The 14522-nt window shown below is 41.2% G+C and overlaps 1 protein-coding gene across 2 annotated transcripts; it reads right to left on the reverse strand.

Annotated features, from left to right (window-relative positions):
- Positions 1-4132: 4132 nt before the first annotated feature.
- On the reverse strand, positions 4133-14438 carry TMEM128 (transmembrane protein 128). Of its 2 annotated transcripts, none has more exons than XM_004449269.3 (5): positions 14288-14438; positions 12754-12895; positions 9121-9279; positions 6102-6210; positions 4133-4761 (listed from the first exon to the last, which is right to left on the reverse strand). In XM_004449269.3, the coding sequence occupies exons 1-4, from the start codon at positions 14382-14384 to the stop codon at positions 6111-6113; spliced, it is 498 nt and encodes a 165-aa protein (XP_004449326.1). In that variant the 5' UTR covers positions 14385-14438; the 3' UTR covers positions 4133-4761; positions 6102-6110. The 2 variants fall into 2 exon arrangements, with proteins under 2 accessions (XP_004449326.1, XP_012373872.1); XM_012518418.3 differs by having other exon boundaries at positions 4133-5382.
- Positions 14439-14522: the final 84 nt, after the last annotated feature.

Below are 14522 nucleotides of genomic sequence, written 5' to 3' on the forward strand. Positions count from 1 at the left end.
GGAAAGGACCGGGAAGGAAAGAGGGTCCAACAGTGAGCCCCTGACGCTAATGACTATGCTTGTGAGCTGATATGCCTGAAATAAGAACAAGGCCTAGAGCAGCATTGTGCCTGGGAATTTCCTCCTGTCAGCCTTCATGTTACTCAAATGTGGCCAGTCTCGAAGCCAAACTCAGCATGTAAATGCAATGCCTTCCCCCCAGCGTGGGACATGACACCCGGGGATGAGCCTCCCCGGCACCGAGGGATCACTATCAACTACTGATGATGCAACTGGAGAATGACCTTGAATGGAAGGTTCAATGCAGATCAGCAGAATATCCCTGTCTACATAAAATAACATGACTTTAAAATGCTGTTTGACCTAATCTAAGGGGGAAATGGAAAGGAGAAATCAGTTTATATGGCTACGAGTCTCTAAAAAAGAGTCTGGAGGCTGTCAGAAGGATTGCCCTTATGCACAACTGAGCAGAGTCTAAGAGACAGATAAAGTAGATACAACCCCCAGATATTGGTTCCTTTGAGGGCTAAAGAGGCCCATGGGTGCTATGGTCATGGCAGATGGGGTTAACTGCCATGTCAGATGGCCCTTCTTTGGAGCTGGTGTTTATGTGTGATGAATCTGGACTCAGATGGGATCTCTCTTCTTAAGACTTTCATGCTACTGTGCTGGAGTTGTAGTTGGTGTCAGGGTTTAAGATATATTTAGGGGATCTGAATCTTTGGACTGACAATGTGATAGCCAGGCCCTGAGCCGCAACAGACTCCAGCACCTACAACCTGATTTATTGGACTCACCTCACTCAGCTAAGATGGAGTTGAAGGAGGACAACCACCACACCACGGAGCCTAGAGTGCCTACAACTGAAAGCGAGAGAATTGCATCCAGTATCCATGAGGAATCTGAGCCTCTCTTGACATAGAGGTGCAAAGGACACAACCAATCCAGTGTCCACAGAGAAAAGGTGGCATTGGAGTGAGAAAAGTGGACATGGAGGCTAATGGGTATGGGGAATGGCAGGAAGAGACGAGATGTGGAGGCGTCTTAGGGACTTGGAGCTGCCCTGGATGGTGCTTCAGGGGCAATCACCAGACATTATAAATCCTCACAGGGCCCACTGGATGGAATGGGGGAGAGTATGGGCCATGATGTGAACCATTGACCATGAGGTGCAGAGATGCCCAGAGATGTACTTACCAAATGCAATGGATTTGTCATGATGATGGGAATGAGTGTTGCTGGGGGGGTGGGGAGTGGTAGGGTGGGGGTGGTGGGGTTGAAGGGGTCCTCATTTATTTTTTTTTTAATGTAATATTTTTACAAAATCAATTAAAAAAAAAGAAAATTAAAAATAAAAAATAAAATAAAATAAAATAAAATAAAATGGGTAAATAGTAAATTATCACTGGAGGTCTTAGAGGCAGGCTGTGGGTAAACCAGGGGCTAGGTGGCCCCAGCACTCGACCTCCTTCTCTTACAGCCCCATCTCCAAATAATTTCATCTCAGGATTTCAGAACCTGAGCCTCAGACATCAGGAGCCTACTGTTTAAAGGAAACCACCTCTTAACACATAGTAAAAATGACTGATTTGCCTTTCACCTCCTCTTCCTGCTCATGCATAATCTCCAGAAGAAACACAAATAAGGAAGGAAAGAGGCAACAGGCAGGTGGCTCCCAGGCAGAAGGGCCAATGCCACAAACTGGGCTCCTGACCCTGAGTGCTTCCACACTGGCCCCCGACGTTCTCATAACTGGAAAGCACGGCTGTGGACCGAGTCAGGTCATCGCTGGAAGTCACGGTCACAATGAAGAGATCAACACCAGGTACCAACTACGCCACAGTGCTCATGATACAGTGTAGGCTTAATGTGAACGTTTTTGTATTTGAAGAAGCAAATACTATCTTCATGAGCTCTCTGAAGGGTAGAGTAGCCTTCTCTGAAAAGTAGCCTTAGCTATTTCTATAGTTAACTCTAAGTGCTAATGGCTGAAAACAGGAACTATTCCAAAGTCTTTATTATCAAAACTCATCCAAGGGAAGCAGATGTGGCTCAAGTGATAAGGCCTCTGCCTACTATATGGGAGGACCAAGGTTCAAACCTGGGTCCTCCTGATGAAAAAAAGAAAGCATGCCTGTGTGGTAAGCTAATGCCCACGTGGCAAGCTCAGTGCCTGCATGGCGAGCCATGTGCCCATGCTGCGAGCCAAGTGCCCATGTGGGTCCTACACAGTGAGTTGAGTGTCCAAGTGGTGAGCTGAGTGCCCACGAGTGCCCACATAGTGAGTCAGTGCCCATGTGAGCCAGTGCCCACATGGCGAGCCGAGTGCCGTGCAAGTGCCCGCGTGGCGAGCAGAGTGCCCACACGGCAAGCCAGGGTCCGCACAGCAAGCCTGGTGCCCATGTGGTAAGCCAGTGCCCGCCCAAGTAAGTCACGCAGCAAGATAATGGCACAACAAAAGAGAGACAAAGGGGAGAGTCAAGGGGAAACACAGCAGAGACCAGGAAATGAGGTGGCACAATTGACAAGGAATCTCTCTCCACATCAGAGGTCCCCAGAACCGAATCCCAGTGAATCCTAGAGGAGAAAGAGGAGAAGAAAAGACAAGAGGAAAAGATATAGAAGATCACACAGCAAATGGACACAGAGAGCAAAATCAGCAGGGGAGGGGAGGGGTGGGGAAGAAAAAAACAACTCATACAAATGGTATAAAAAATAACTTATTTAAATGTTAAGGAAAAAATGTATATGTATTTAAAATGATTAAATCATCTTTTGAACTGAGTCCCCTGGCTGCTGCTGCCGCCACAGGACAGGGATACCTGTCCAAATCTCCTGCCAAGGCCACCTTCTGCCTGCTTCACTTAGAAAGTCAGTGTTTCATTGCCTTTGATAGTGCACATTGGTATGAATACAAGAAATTGAAAAAAAGCAGCACAAGCATTTTCAAGTTAATCTCTTCAGATAAAGAATATGGGATTCTGGAGAAGACTTGGGTTTGAAAAGATGTTAAAGATCACATTGAGAAGGAAGTACCTAGAGAAGTACACATAATAAAGCCACCGTCCCACAGATCAAAGAGAACCATATTATGTAGCATTACCTGGAATCCTACCAAACTCAATGAAACGTAACAGCAAGACATATAGAAAACAGTAAGCAATCGAGATGAAAAGAAAGCCTGCCATCAAACCAATTATCGAACAAATGTGTAGTGTTGTGGAAAAAGGAACGAGATGTAATTTGATTTTAACTGTCCAACAGGAACAATTTAAATTGTTTTTCCCCCACATGAAAAAGCCAGTCATATTTTCATTAGTTCTTTGAAAAAATGGACCAGGATATAAAAGACATAACACTCTGACACTGTTCTGATAATTTTACTAAGTGGGCAGTGTTTTCCATTTTGTCAATATTTAGTCAATACACATGAATATGTGTATTTCAAGTGAAAAAAAGTAAATCTTTCTTTCTTAAACAGAGATATGACCTAGGAAGTTTAGAGTTTAAAGCAACTATGCTGAAAGTTAAGTAAAAATTGTTTTAGGGCACGCAAAATATCTCACATGATAAGGTAGTCAGCTAGATAAGGTAGATTAAAGACAGCCACAAATTCTTTAATATTCTTTTCATTCAGAGGTGGAATCTATGTCCTCACTCCTCAAATCGGTGCAGGTTCTGTGATTGTTTTGACCAACAGATTACGACAGAAGTGACACAGTACCAGCTTTCCAGCATCTTAAAATATTTGCTGAGAAGCCCAAGCCCCAGAGAGGCCACGTGTAGGTGATTCATTTGGCAAGCCCAGCGAAAAGACCGTATAAACTATCAGGCACGCGAATGAGCCATCCTAGAAGTCCAGCCTAGCTAAGCCTTTAGATGACGTCTAATTTTTCAGATCATTGAAAACAGAGACTTGAAGGCCTAAGAAAAACAGGAAAAGAAGAGAGAATGAAGGGAGGGAAGGAAGGAGAGAAGTAGGGAATAAGAGCAAGGGGAGGAAGAGAAGGAAAACATTTTCTCTTGAATGTTTCAGTGTTTTTTATATTTAAATATGCTATATGTGATCCATTTTAATGAGAAAACTCAGTTACACATATGTTTATATTCCTGTACTTAAAAAAAAGAAACCTTATTAAAATATAAATACACTTTATTTCAATGTTAAAAAAAAGTTTATAAAATATTAAAAACCCCAATAATTTACACAATGATAAAATCTAAAGTGATTTAAAATACACAGGAGAACATTAAATACTTTCAATTAGTCCTCTCACCTTAAAAATTTATTGTAAAAATTAGAGATAAAATTATGTAAGTTGAGTAAAAGGCACATAACTGTTTCATCCCTTTATATACATATCCAGTCATCTTACATAATAAACTAGCTTCCTGCTATTCCTTAAATGACAGAGTAAACAATTTATTTACAATATTGGGAGTGTATTATGCAGTAACAATAAAACTCTGCTAAATTTTTATATCACTACTTTCTCCAAAGATTCAAACAGGCAAACATTTCAGTTATTTCTATGTAACATGGACATCTGGAAAATTCAATAATCACTTGAGTTTAATAATATGCTAATAAAATAGAACTTATTCTGCTTCCAACCAAGGATCTCTAAAGCCACAATTAATCCAAGGAGGCCACTCACTTTAGAGATGCAAGAACACATTATGGCTTTTCCATTATCTGTCAGTGTTGCTTTTGGTAGCTGGATGTTTAATCATTCACTTTAAATTTACATGCACTCAAATCTGAAAGAAAATAAGTATTTATGTACCAAGTAAAACATTCTATTATAAGCTACTTAATTTAACATTAAAATACCCAGATCTACCTACACACCTACAACACTAGGTGGTCCTCCATTACCAATTATAAATTCATGTCAGTAGTGAATCAAAAGCTCCTGAACATCTGTAAAAACTCAAAACTGAATTGGCAAAGACAACTTACTGACATTAAGAGACGAGGGGTGGGGGCTAGGTCAGAGAAGAGAAAGTTCTGAGACCTACTAGAGAAACTCAGGAGCCTTGCCAGCCAGAGTTGCTTGTGGCGACCCATGTAGAGAGGAATAAAGGGTGAACAGAGCAGAGTCCACGTGGTCCCTGGGCACAGCCGTGTCTGTGCTAGCAACTATGTTCAGACTGGTAGCAATGAGAATATGTACACTTCTTCCCATGGTTACAGTGGCTTTCCTTTAAAACCCCCAAGGAAGACCATTCTGTTCATTGACTGCAACGTCATTTCTTTTAGCATCCCAATAATTTACTTGGTGTATCCACTTTTTCATCTCCGAGCCTCAATTCTCATCTCCTCCAAGTTCTGATGTCAAGGACATGAAGGGAAGGACTGTCTTGGCCTTTTCGCTGGCCCTGAGCATACACAGGGATAGTTATTTATGCATTAAATGCAGCCTTACTTAATAAGTAAGTAATCTGATACTAGCAAAGACATCCCATCATGTAAGGCAGCACGACCTGGGGTGTGGTCGTCTGTGGGGAGGCAGAAATTCTATTAAAAACTTGGGGGGGGGGTTGTGGGAAGTGAGGCATATGGGAACCCCCTATATTTTTTAAAGTAACATTTTGTGTCATCTATGTATCTTTTAAAAATAAATTAAACAAAACAAAACTTGGAAGGCTGATGTGTCATCCATGAAGTTTTTATGGGACAGCTATCCTGACAGAAGATGGCAAAAATTTCTCTCCAAATGGGTAAAATTACTCATCTTCTAATATCTTAGGACCAATCCATTCATCTGTCATTTGCATATTAAGGTGATGGAAGTTAACTTCAAAACAAAATATTCTAATATGGAACTTATTTCTATTTGAGGATGCAAAAACTGTCTCCATTAAGTCTTTGAAGAGCAGGGTGCTTCCTCAAAAAAAGGCATCACTTAGAACCAAATGATAAAAAAGGAAAGGGATCTCAGTCCCTTTTATTCCAGAATTCAATGGATGAACAGCTCTGGTGTAAACACGACTAAAAACAATTCAGTCTTCTACAGCTGAGTACACTGAAAAATGTCATGAAGGACATTTTTCAAATGATCTCATTTTTAGAAATGCCATTCCTTTAGAGACCTTACCTTTAGAAATCATCCGAGGAGTGAGATAAACATTATAACCCCCATAAACTGGGTAAACAACAATAAAGGAGTGAAAAAGGACCACACATGCCATAAAGCAATATTGAAGCTGAAAGAAAAGAACAAAAAATAAACAGTTGACAATCACAATATACACAAATAAACTTCATTCAAGAATACAGATTTAGGGAAGCAGACTTGGCCCAGTGGTTAGGGTGTCCATCTGCCACATGGGAGGTTCGCAGTTCAAACCCCGGGCCTCCTTAACCTGTGTGGAGCAGGCAAATGCGCAGTGCTGATGCGCGCAGGGAGTGCCATGCCACACAGGGGTGTCCCCCGCATAGGGGAGCCCCACGCGCAAGGAGTGCGCCCCGTAAGGAGAGCCGCTCAGTGCGAAACAAAGTGCAGACTGCCCAGGAGTGGCACTGCACACACGGAGAGATGCAGCAAGATGACGCAACAAAAAGAGACCAAATTCCCATGCCGCTGACAACAACAGAAGCGGACAAAGAAGAATACGCAGCAAATGGACACAGAGAACAGACAACTGGGGGGTAGAGGGGAAAGGGGGAAAAATAAATAAATCTTTAAAAAAAAAGAATACAGATTTAAAGAGCTCATTTTTTACTCAATTTGGGAGAGCACACCTAGCCACCAACTTTCTACGTATTGTTCCTAGATATGTGATTTAGCCTGTGTTGGAAAATTCTAGTTATACTTACGGAATTACCAAAAAATACTTGGGACTGGAACTAGTAGAAGTCTGCTAACAGCAGTAGGCATGGCTTAACAGACCCTCCAGTCTCTTCAAGTCAGTTTCTACAGTGGAACATGAACTAAAATGGCTAGAACCAACTTTTATGATCTCACACATCATTAAACAGTAAAAAAAAACAGTTAAAATATTTTCTCTTGTAAACGGAATTTTTTAAAGTCATTTCAGTTGCTTTGAATTTTCCATTGAGAAAAACACTATTCCTATCACCAAGATAAGAATAAAACACATTCTAAATGCAAAGGATTTTCAATGACTGAATTGTAAGAGCAGAAGTCAATAAAGGGAAACTATAAATAGTCAAATGTTTCACTTAGTCACTCCTTTTACTAAATAATATTTCGATAAATATGAGTTTTAAATAACTATAATCCTACTTTTTATTAAAAAACAAATTAATACTCTGGGGGTGAGAAAAAGTCAAGTAACACACCTGCTTACTCACATAACTGAAGGTTTAATAAAGAAAGGAAAAAAAAAAAACCAAGAGCTATAAACAATATATAAAGAGTAGTTTTCTCTCTGTTTGGAAATATGGGATTTATTCCTTTGTTTTTCTAAAATTAACACTCTTCTTCAGTAAGCAAGTATTACTTTTGTAAACCGGAAAAAAGAAAGCTAATTCCTTATTTCTCTGAGTATATAATAACTTATAAAGGATCTTCATTGTGGCATTGTTTGCACAGAAAAAGAATAAAAACAACAGTAAGTGCAACAACAGGGAACTGGTTGAATGAATCAAGGTATGTCCACGCAATGAAGTTTTCTAATTGTGTATATAGTGTATTAATTTTCTATAATGTACCTGCTCAAAAGCATCTACATGCATCAACATGGAAGGATTCCAAACTATATGGTTCCATCAAAAAAAGAAGAGAAACGATGAGCCATCGGTTTAGAAAACAGAAACAGTTTGGCACTATTTACCGAAGATGGATGTAGGCATACCCTATGAGCGAACAATTTTGCACATGTGTACACCTGTGTCAATCTTTCCAACAGAAGAATGTGCACTTATGCTACACAAAACATGTACAAGAATGTTCTTAGCAGCATCATTTATTAACTTAAATTAAAAACAACCCAAATTATGAGGAGCAGGTATACTCAGTGGTTGAGCACCGACTCCCCAGGTATGATGTCCTGGGTTCAATCCCTGGTACCTCATTAAAAAAAAATTCTATCAATAGAAGAACAGATAAATCAACTGGGATTTAGTTACACAGTGGAATGCTAAATAACACACAACATTATGGATGAATCATACAAATACAACGTTGCAGAGAAGTAGCCAAATGTGGAATATATATGACTGCGTTTCTATAAAGTTCAAAAAATAGACAACATAAAAATAGAGTATTTAAGGGATACATACTTCATTCGGTAAAATTATAAAGAAAAGCAAGAAAGTCAGTACCATAAAGGCTGGAGAGTGCCTCACTCTGGGCAGGAGGAAAGGTGGAGTGACTGGGAGGGGCATGAAGGAGCTACTAGGTTACAGGCGTGGTTCTGTCCTTGATCTGTGGGTCTGTACCAGTGCTCATTTTGTGACTGCTCATTCAGCTGTGCATTTTCCACTTCCCACAATGAAAAAGATTTAAAAAGAGAAATGCAGACTATATGTAATTTGTCCCCATTTAGTTTTAAAGAACTAAAAGCATAAAAAAAGATGCCACCAAAAAGGAACCGGGGAATAAGAATGACAGGGAGATGATTTTGCCATTACATTCTTTTTACTTTTGTTTTATCTTTTTTTTTTTAAAAGATTTATTTCTTTCTCTCCCCTTCCCCCCCACCCCAGTTGTCTGTTCTCTGTATCTATTTGCTGCATCTTCTCTGTCCGCTTCTGTTGCTGTCAGCGGCACGGGAATCTGTGTTTCTTTTTGTTGCGTCATCTTGTTGTGTCAGCTCTCCGTGTGTGCAGCGTCATTCCTGAGCAGGCTGCACTTTCTTTCGAGCTGGGCGGCTCTCCCCACAGGGCACACTCCTTGCATGTGGGACTCCCCTACATGGCCGACACCCGTGTGGCACAGCACTCCTTGCACGCGTCAGCAATGCACGTGGGCCAGCTCCACATGGGTCAAGGAGGCCCGGGTTTGAACCACGGACATCCCATATGGTAGACGGACACCCTAACCACTGGGCCAAGTCCACTTCCCCTTTTTACTTTTGAATGTCCATCAATACCTGATCCAAAAAAACATTTTAAAAAAATTTCTGTGAGTCATTTCAAAGTTAACTCACCAAATTCCTGCTGCAATAAAAGTAGCTGTTGTAATGGGTATCAATGTTGGATACTTGTTATCATAATCTTCAATTCCACAATGCCATTCCAGATAGAGTATGCAGTAAAAAGCAATCAATACACTGACAAGCAACAGGGCACCACCAAAGAGAAACCAACTGCAGAGAAAAAATAAATAAATGATAGATGACAAGAGTTAGCAAATCACTAGCTATCTGACAAATCTTTATTAACAGTCTAAACATCAGGCCAGTTTCTAGGAAAGATATCAAGTCAGCAGTAGGGCAGGACCAACAATGACACAGTCCTACCTTCCCGAAAGTTTTTATCTAATGGGAGGTAGGGGTACGAAAAAATGAGATATGAGACAAGAAAGGATTAAAAAGACTTTACATACACACACACACACACACACTTTCATAACCAAACAACCAAAGATGGGATTCTGGTTACAGCAATTTATTTTCTTTAAAAAGAAGACAGCAGCTCTCTGGTTGTTTCTGATGTTCTGATGTAAAAGTAACAAGACTCTCAAAGGGTGCCATTAACTCCTCCAGGTTCAGACAAGTTCTTTGAAATATTGAAAATCAATTCTGAAGACAGTAAATTCTAATTCTCCCTCATAAAAGGTTTCCAAAAGAAATCCTCCCACTATCTGAATGTCCGCAATCCTTCCCCAAGAAGCAATGCCTTTTTCCTCCCTTCCAATTCTGCCCAAGACCTGACTCCATGTGCGGCAACCCTGTCAGCCTCTTCTTACCAGTCCCTGCTGGTCAGGAGAGGGGGCCGGTTTCAGGGATTTCAGGCCCCCTCCTAGTCTCCCAGTTCAACCCAATAGCCCTATTATCTTGCTTTTCCATGGGGAGAAGACTGGCATTGCATGCAAGAGAAAGGGAAAGAGATGGACAGGACAGTGAAGCCACATAGGCAGGGCAATGAAGTGACCTCTTAAAAAAGGCACAGCTCCAGATTCCTTTCAAGAACTTTTATTATGATACAATTCTGGGGTTCAGAATTCTAAGCCAGTGCAGTACAGGGGTTCAAAGCATGGCCTCTATCATCTGCCTTTCTGGATCTGAATCTCAGACTTGTAACTCTGGGCAAATTGCCTCACTGTGCTTTGGAAATATTGTACTTAACGCATGGAATGGCTGTGAGAATGAAGGTATTTAGAAAAATACTTCTTCCACAGCTAACCCCTCAACAGTGATAATGATTATTATTCCACTGATGCAGTCAATAAGAAAAATATTCCCATGGTCCTCTTTGGGAGAGGCCTTCAAAGACCTCTCGCTACAGTGTGCATTCTCAATGGGGGTGATATCATCCCCAAAGGGAGGAAAAGTCTTACTCTTTTATGTGTACAGCATAAATACACGTCCAGTGCATAAACAAATTGATAGTTTATCTGTGGTATTACAATTTAATGGAGCAGCGATAACATGGAGGAAAAATGTCTCAAAAAGCTTCCTTTGAAGGTGATGATAAAAGAAAGGTTGAGGAATGCCATGCTAGGTTTGGTGATCTCTCTGCTCCAACAAAATCCTTCTTCCTTTTCATTTCCATTTTCATCCTCGAGCAGAATCCAAGCATGGCTACTCTGCCCAGATATGGTAAGGGATATAGTCAAACTGAACAAACTGCTTCAACAAAATATAATGCTAGGGCGTGGAGGAGGCTCAAGTGATAAGGTAGCTCTCTCCCACATCACAGGTCCCAGGTTCAGTTCCTGCTACCTTCTAAAAAAGACAACCAGTATACAACAAACAGACACAGCAAATGCCAAACAACGAAGGGGTGGGAAGACATAAATAAATTAAATAAATCTTTAAAAAAAATTATATATATACATATATAAAATAAAATACTGCTGGTCAGTGGTCTTCACTTGGCTATGTGAAAAGTCGCCTTTGCAACTTTCTGAAAGGAAGCCCTCTTGCCCCAGTCTCCAGAATTCTGACTTGGTAGGTCTAAAAAAGGCCCCGAACATCTGGGTTTTTAATTTTAGGATCACTGATTTGTTTTGTTGTTCTTTTTGAACGCCACAGGTGATTTTGATGCATACAACCAGGGTTTAAAAAAATTAAGATTTCCAAAGCATCACAATTTTTTTCTTTTAATACTGAACTGTCCATCCTGACTTTCAATGTACAATCTTATAGCTTTGCACAGATTTAAAGAACACTAAGGCTTGAAATTTCTGGACTTAGGTTAGAATCAGAGCAAAACCTGAAATTACCTTGGCTATTAAGAGAAACAGCCAGTTTCAATAAGGAGCCTGTGTTGCGCTTTGTGTAGTACCCTCTCATCATATGGTTATCTGGCTGCTCAAGCTGCCCCCCTGCTTACCACGGCCCTCACAGAGAACACCTTACTACCCAAAATCCTCCGTCTTGGTTATACACATGTCTTTTTATCTAAGATGATGCTTTTTGGGGGCGTAGGTCTAGTCTTGTACTTCCTTTTCATCCTCTACAACCCTTAGTCCCAGAGTCTGAGGCCTGGCCTTGCCACACAACAGCAATGGGTGTTCCACTTACTCTTGCTGCCAAACATCTTACAACTAACTTCTTTTCCTCACCAATTTCTTTAAAGATGAAATATTAAAAATACTTAACATAAGCCTAAAAACTCAGGCTTGGCAAGCACTAACGCTGCATGTACCACACAGCCTATTCACTTGTTTGTCTTGGCCCAGGATGAGCTCTTGGAAGGCTAGAAATGTGATTTACTCATCAGTCCACTGAAGGGACCTCAATCCCCATAAACAATGGACCATTTGACATCCTGCATTAAAGCTCCTGACTCCTCCCACTTGAATTCAATCACCCATGGACCTTGTTAGCTATAACTACTCTCTGTGAACATACTGAGACTCCATCCTCCCCCCTCCACAGCTCAATCCCTCTTCATACCTACATTTGGTCTTCATAAAACCATTCGGAGTCTTTATCCCACCATTTTTTCCAACTGGATTAAGCCCTTACTAAATTCACACCTTTCCCCTCCTACAACACATTTGTGCTTAAGAGGCACACTGAAATGATCATCTCCAGGCTCATCAACTCTGCTGTAAAAGCTCAAGGAATATGCTCTCTTTTCATCTTTGGATCACCAGCCTCTCCAACATGGTGCCTGGTACAGTAGGGAGGGATTTAGTAAGCGTTTGAAGAATTCAACCAACAAAAGGTAACACAAAACATAAGACAAGGGGTTTTCTGCTGCGGCAGCCACAGAAGAGTGGCAGCCACGGTTCGGCACCCCCCTTCCCCCATGTCTGTGGGCTTCAACAAGGGTCATAAGGTGACTGAGAACATGAACAAGCAGAGGCACAGTCGCTTCCATGGGTGCCTCACCAAGCACACCAAGTATGTGCAGGACATGATCTGAGTGGCAAGTCATGGAGCTGCTCCAGGTCTCCAAGGACAAGTGGGCTCTCAAGCTCATTGAGAAAAGGGTAGGGACATACATTCCTGTCAAGAGGAAGAGAGAGGAGCTGGGCAACATTCTGGCTGCCATGAGGAAAGTGGCCATCAAGACTGAACTCCTTCTCTGTGCATCAGAAAACCTTTACAGAAAAAAAAATAATAAGACAAAGATGTTTTGGTTAGGGAACAATAAAGTTTTCTTACCTACTAGTGTGAATGTTTTCTTTAATGGTTTTAAAGAAATCAACATAATAGGTCACAACAATGGATGCTAATATCCAGAATCCAGAATGGATATTAAGTCTTGGAAGAGGTTTCTCCTTTTTCTCAACAGCTGTAGAAGTTTCTGCAAATAGCAAAAATTTCAACTTATTAAGTTACCATGATTTTACGAGAAAAAAATTATACCTATTTCAAACCAAATAAAATAATGGTTTCCTAGAGCTTTCTAAGAACAAGAGTCTCTCCCATTTCAACACAGATTTTTGTGCAAAATAATCAAGATACATTTTGTTGCATAAAAAATAGGAGCACACTATATTTTCAATACAGTCAGCATTTAAATGAATTTTGAAATAAAGTTTATATATTTATGATCACTTGGAAAGTGACACCATCTGGTAGTGTAGGAATTTTAATTTTATAATTAAACATTTTCATTATTTTAAACAAACACAAATGGCTGAGGCAGATCAAAAATATACAGGGCACACTGGTCAATGAATCAGGCACCAGAAGTCTATTTCTAGCACAGCACTGTCTATTTACGTGAAGAACAGATAAGTGGCGAGTAGATCAGATAAGTTCTTTCTAACTCATTCCCCAAGAGACTCTGATAGGCCCTTTTTCACCCCCAGTTCATGTGAGAATCAATGACCAAGATATGAGATTCTCAGCCTTTAGCAGCAGAATCCCTGCATAACTTGCTAGTAATACAGATTCTGGGGAATACTCGCAAAGTTTGTACATCAGCGGGTCTGGGAACACCATTTTATGTGTTTGTTTTGAAAAGGTAACAGATACACACACTTTATCACCTAGAAAACAAAAGGATCTAAAGTGAAGTTGCTCTAGCTCCCATGCTTAACTAAACTTGCCCTTCCCAGAGTAACGACCAGTGTCAATCTCTACTCAATTTTTTCAGAGACATTTTATGCATCTACAGATGAACACACAACACACACGGGTTATCTGTTTTGTACCCATACAGTAGCATACCACAAACTGTTCTACATCTTCCTTTGAAAATCTTCCACATTAATACATTAAAGTCTGCCCGGTGTTCCATGTATGAATATATACAAGTTTATTTAACCAGCTCTCTGCCGTCCGGGCAATTAGGTATCTCCAGTAGTCTTATACACACAATGACGAGGTGAAACATTTTGCACATACGTCTCTGAGTACCCGCTCACGTTCCCTTGACAAATTCTTAGAAGTGAAACCGACAGGTATGTTAAGTCTTAATGGCTATTACCAAAAAGGTGGTATAAATATTTTAAACCAACTCTCCAGGGAATTCTAAGCAACTGCGATGGAGTCTCCAAGAATCTCTACAACACTAAATATCCAACTTCCCAAACTACTTCGCCAGCACCACAGCCGCGAAAATCGAAACCGTGGTCCCTCCGGACTGGGTGGAGGCTGCGGGGAGCCGGCCCAGGGCCAGCCGTTGCCAGAAGCCTTGCCCCTGGGAACCTCCGCACGGCTCGGAGCACGCCCGGGGACTGCGCCTCACCTGGCCAGGCGTCGTGCTGTTCGTCCAGGGGGACCTCAGCGTCCGGAGGAAACAAGTATCTCCGCCGGAGCTGCTCCCGAGCCCGGTAGGCCTCCATCTTGGTTCCGCCCCGGAAACGGAACGGAAGTGACGTTGACCAGCACTTCCGGCGTGGCTACTGGGCGGAGGCTACGTTTTCTTCGCAGGTTTAGTTGACAGCTGACCTTGGTGTCGCGGCTTCAACGATTAAATTCGC

Source organism: Dasypus novemcinctus, chromosome 1, assembly GCF_030445035.2.
Source record: "Dasypus novemcinctus isolate mDasNov1 chromosome 1, mDasNov1.1.hap2, whole genome shotgun sequence".
Lineage (NCBI taxonomy): Eukaryota > Metazoa > Chordata > Mammalia > Cingulata > Dasypodidae > Dasypus > Dasypus novemcinctus.

Coding starts and splice junctions, on each gene's coding strand:
- TMEM128 (XM_004449269.3), bottom strand. CDS start 14,384: ATGGAGGCCTACCGGGCTCGGGAGCAGCTCCGGCGGAGATACTTGTTT. Junction 12,896..14,287: donor ACAGCACGACGCCTGGCCAG/GTGAGGCGCAGT, acceptor TGCTATTTGCAG/AAACTTCTACAGCTGTTGAG. Junction 9,280..12,753: donor GAAAACATTCACACTAGTAG/GTAAGAAAACTT, acceptor TTTTCTCTGCAG/TTGGTTTCTCTTTGGTGGTG.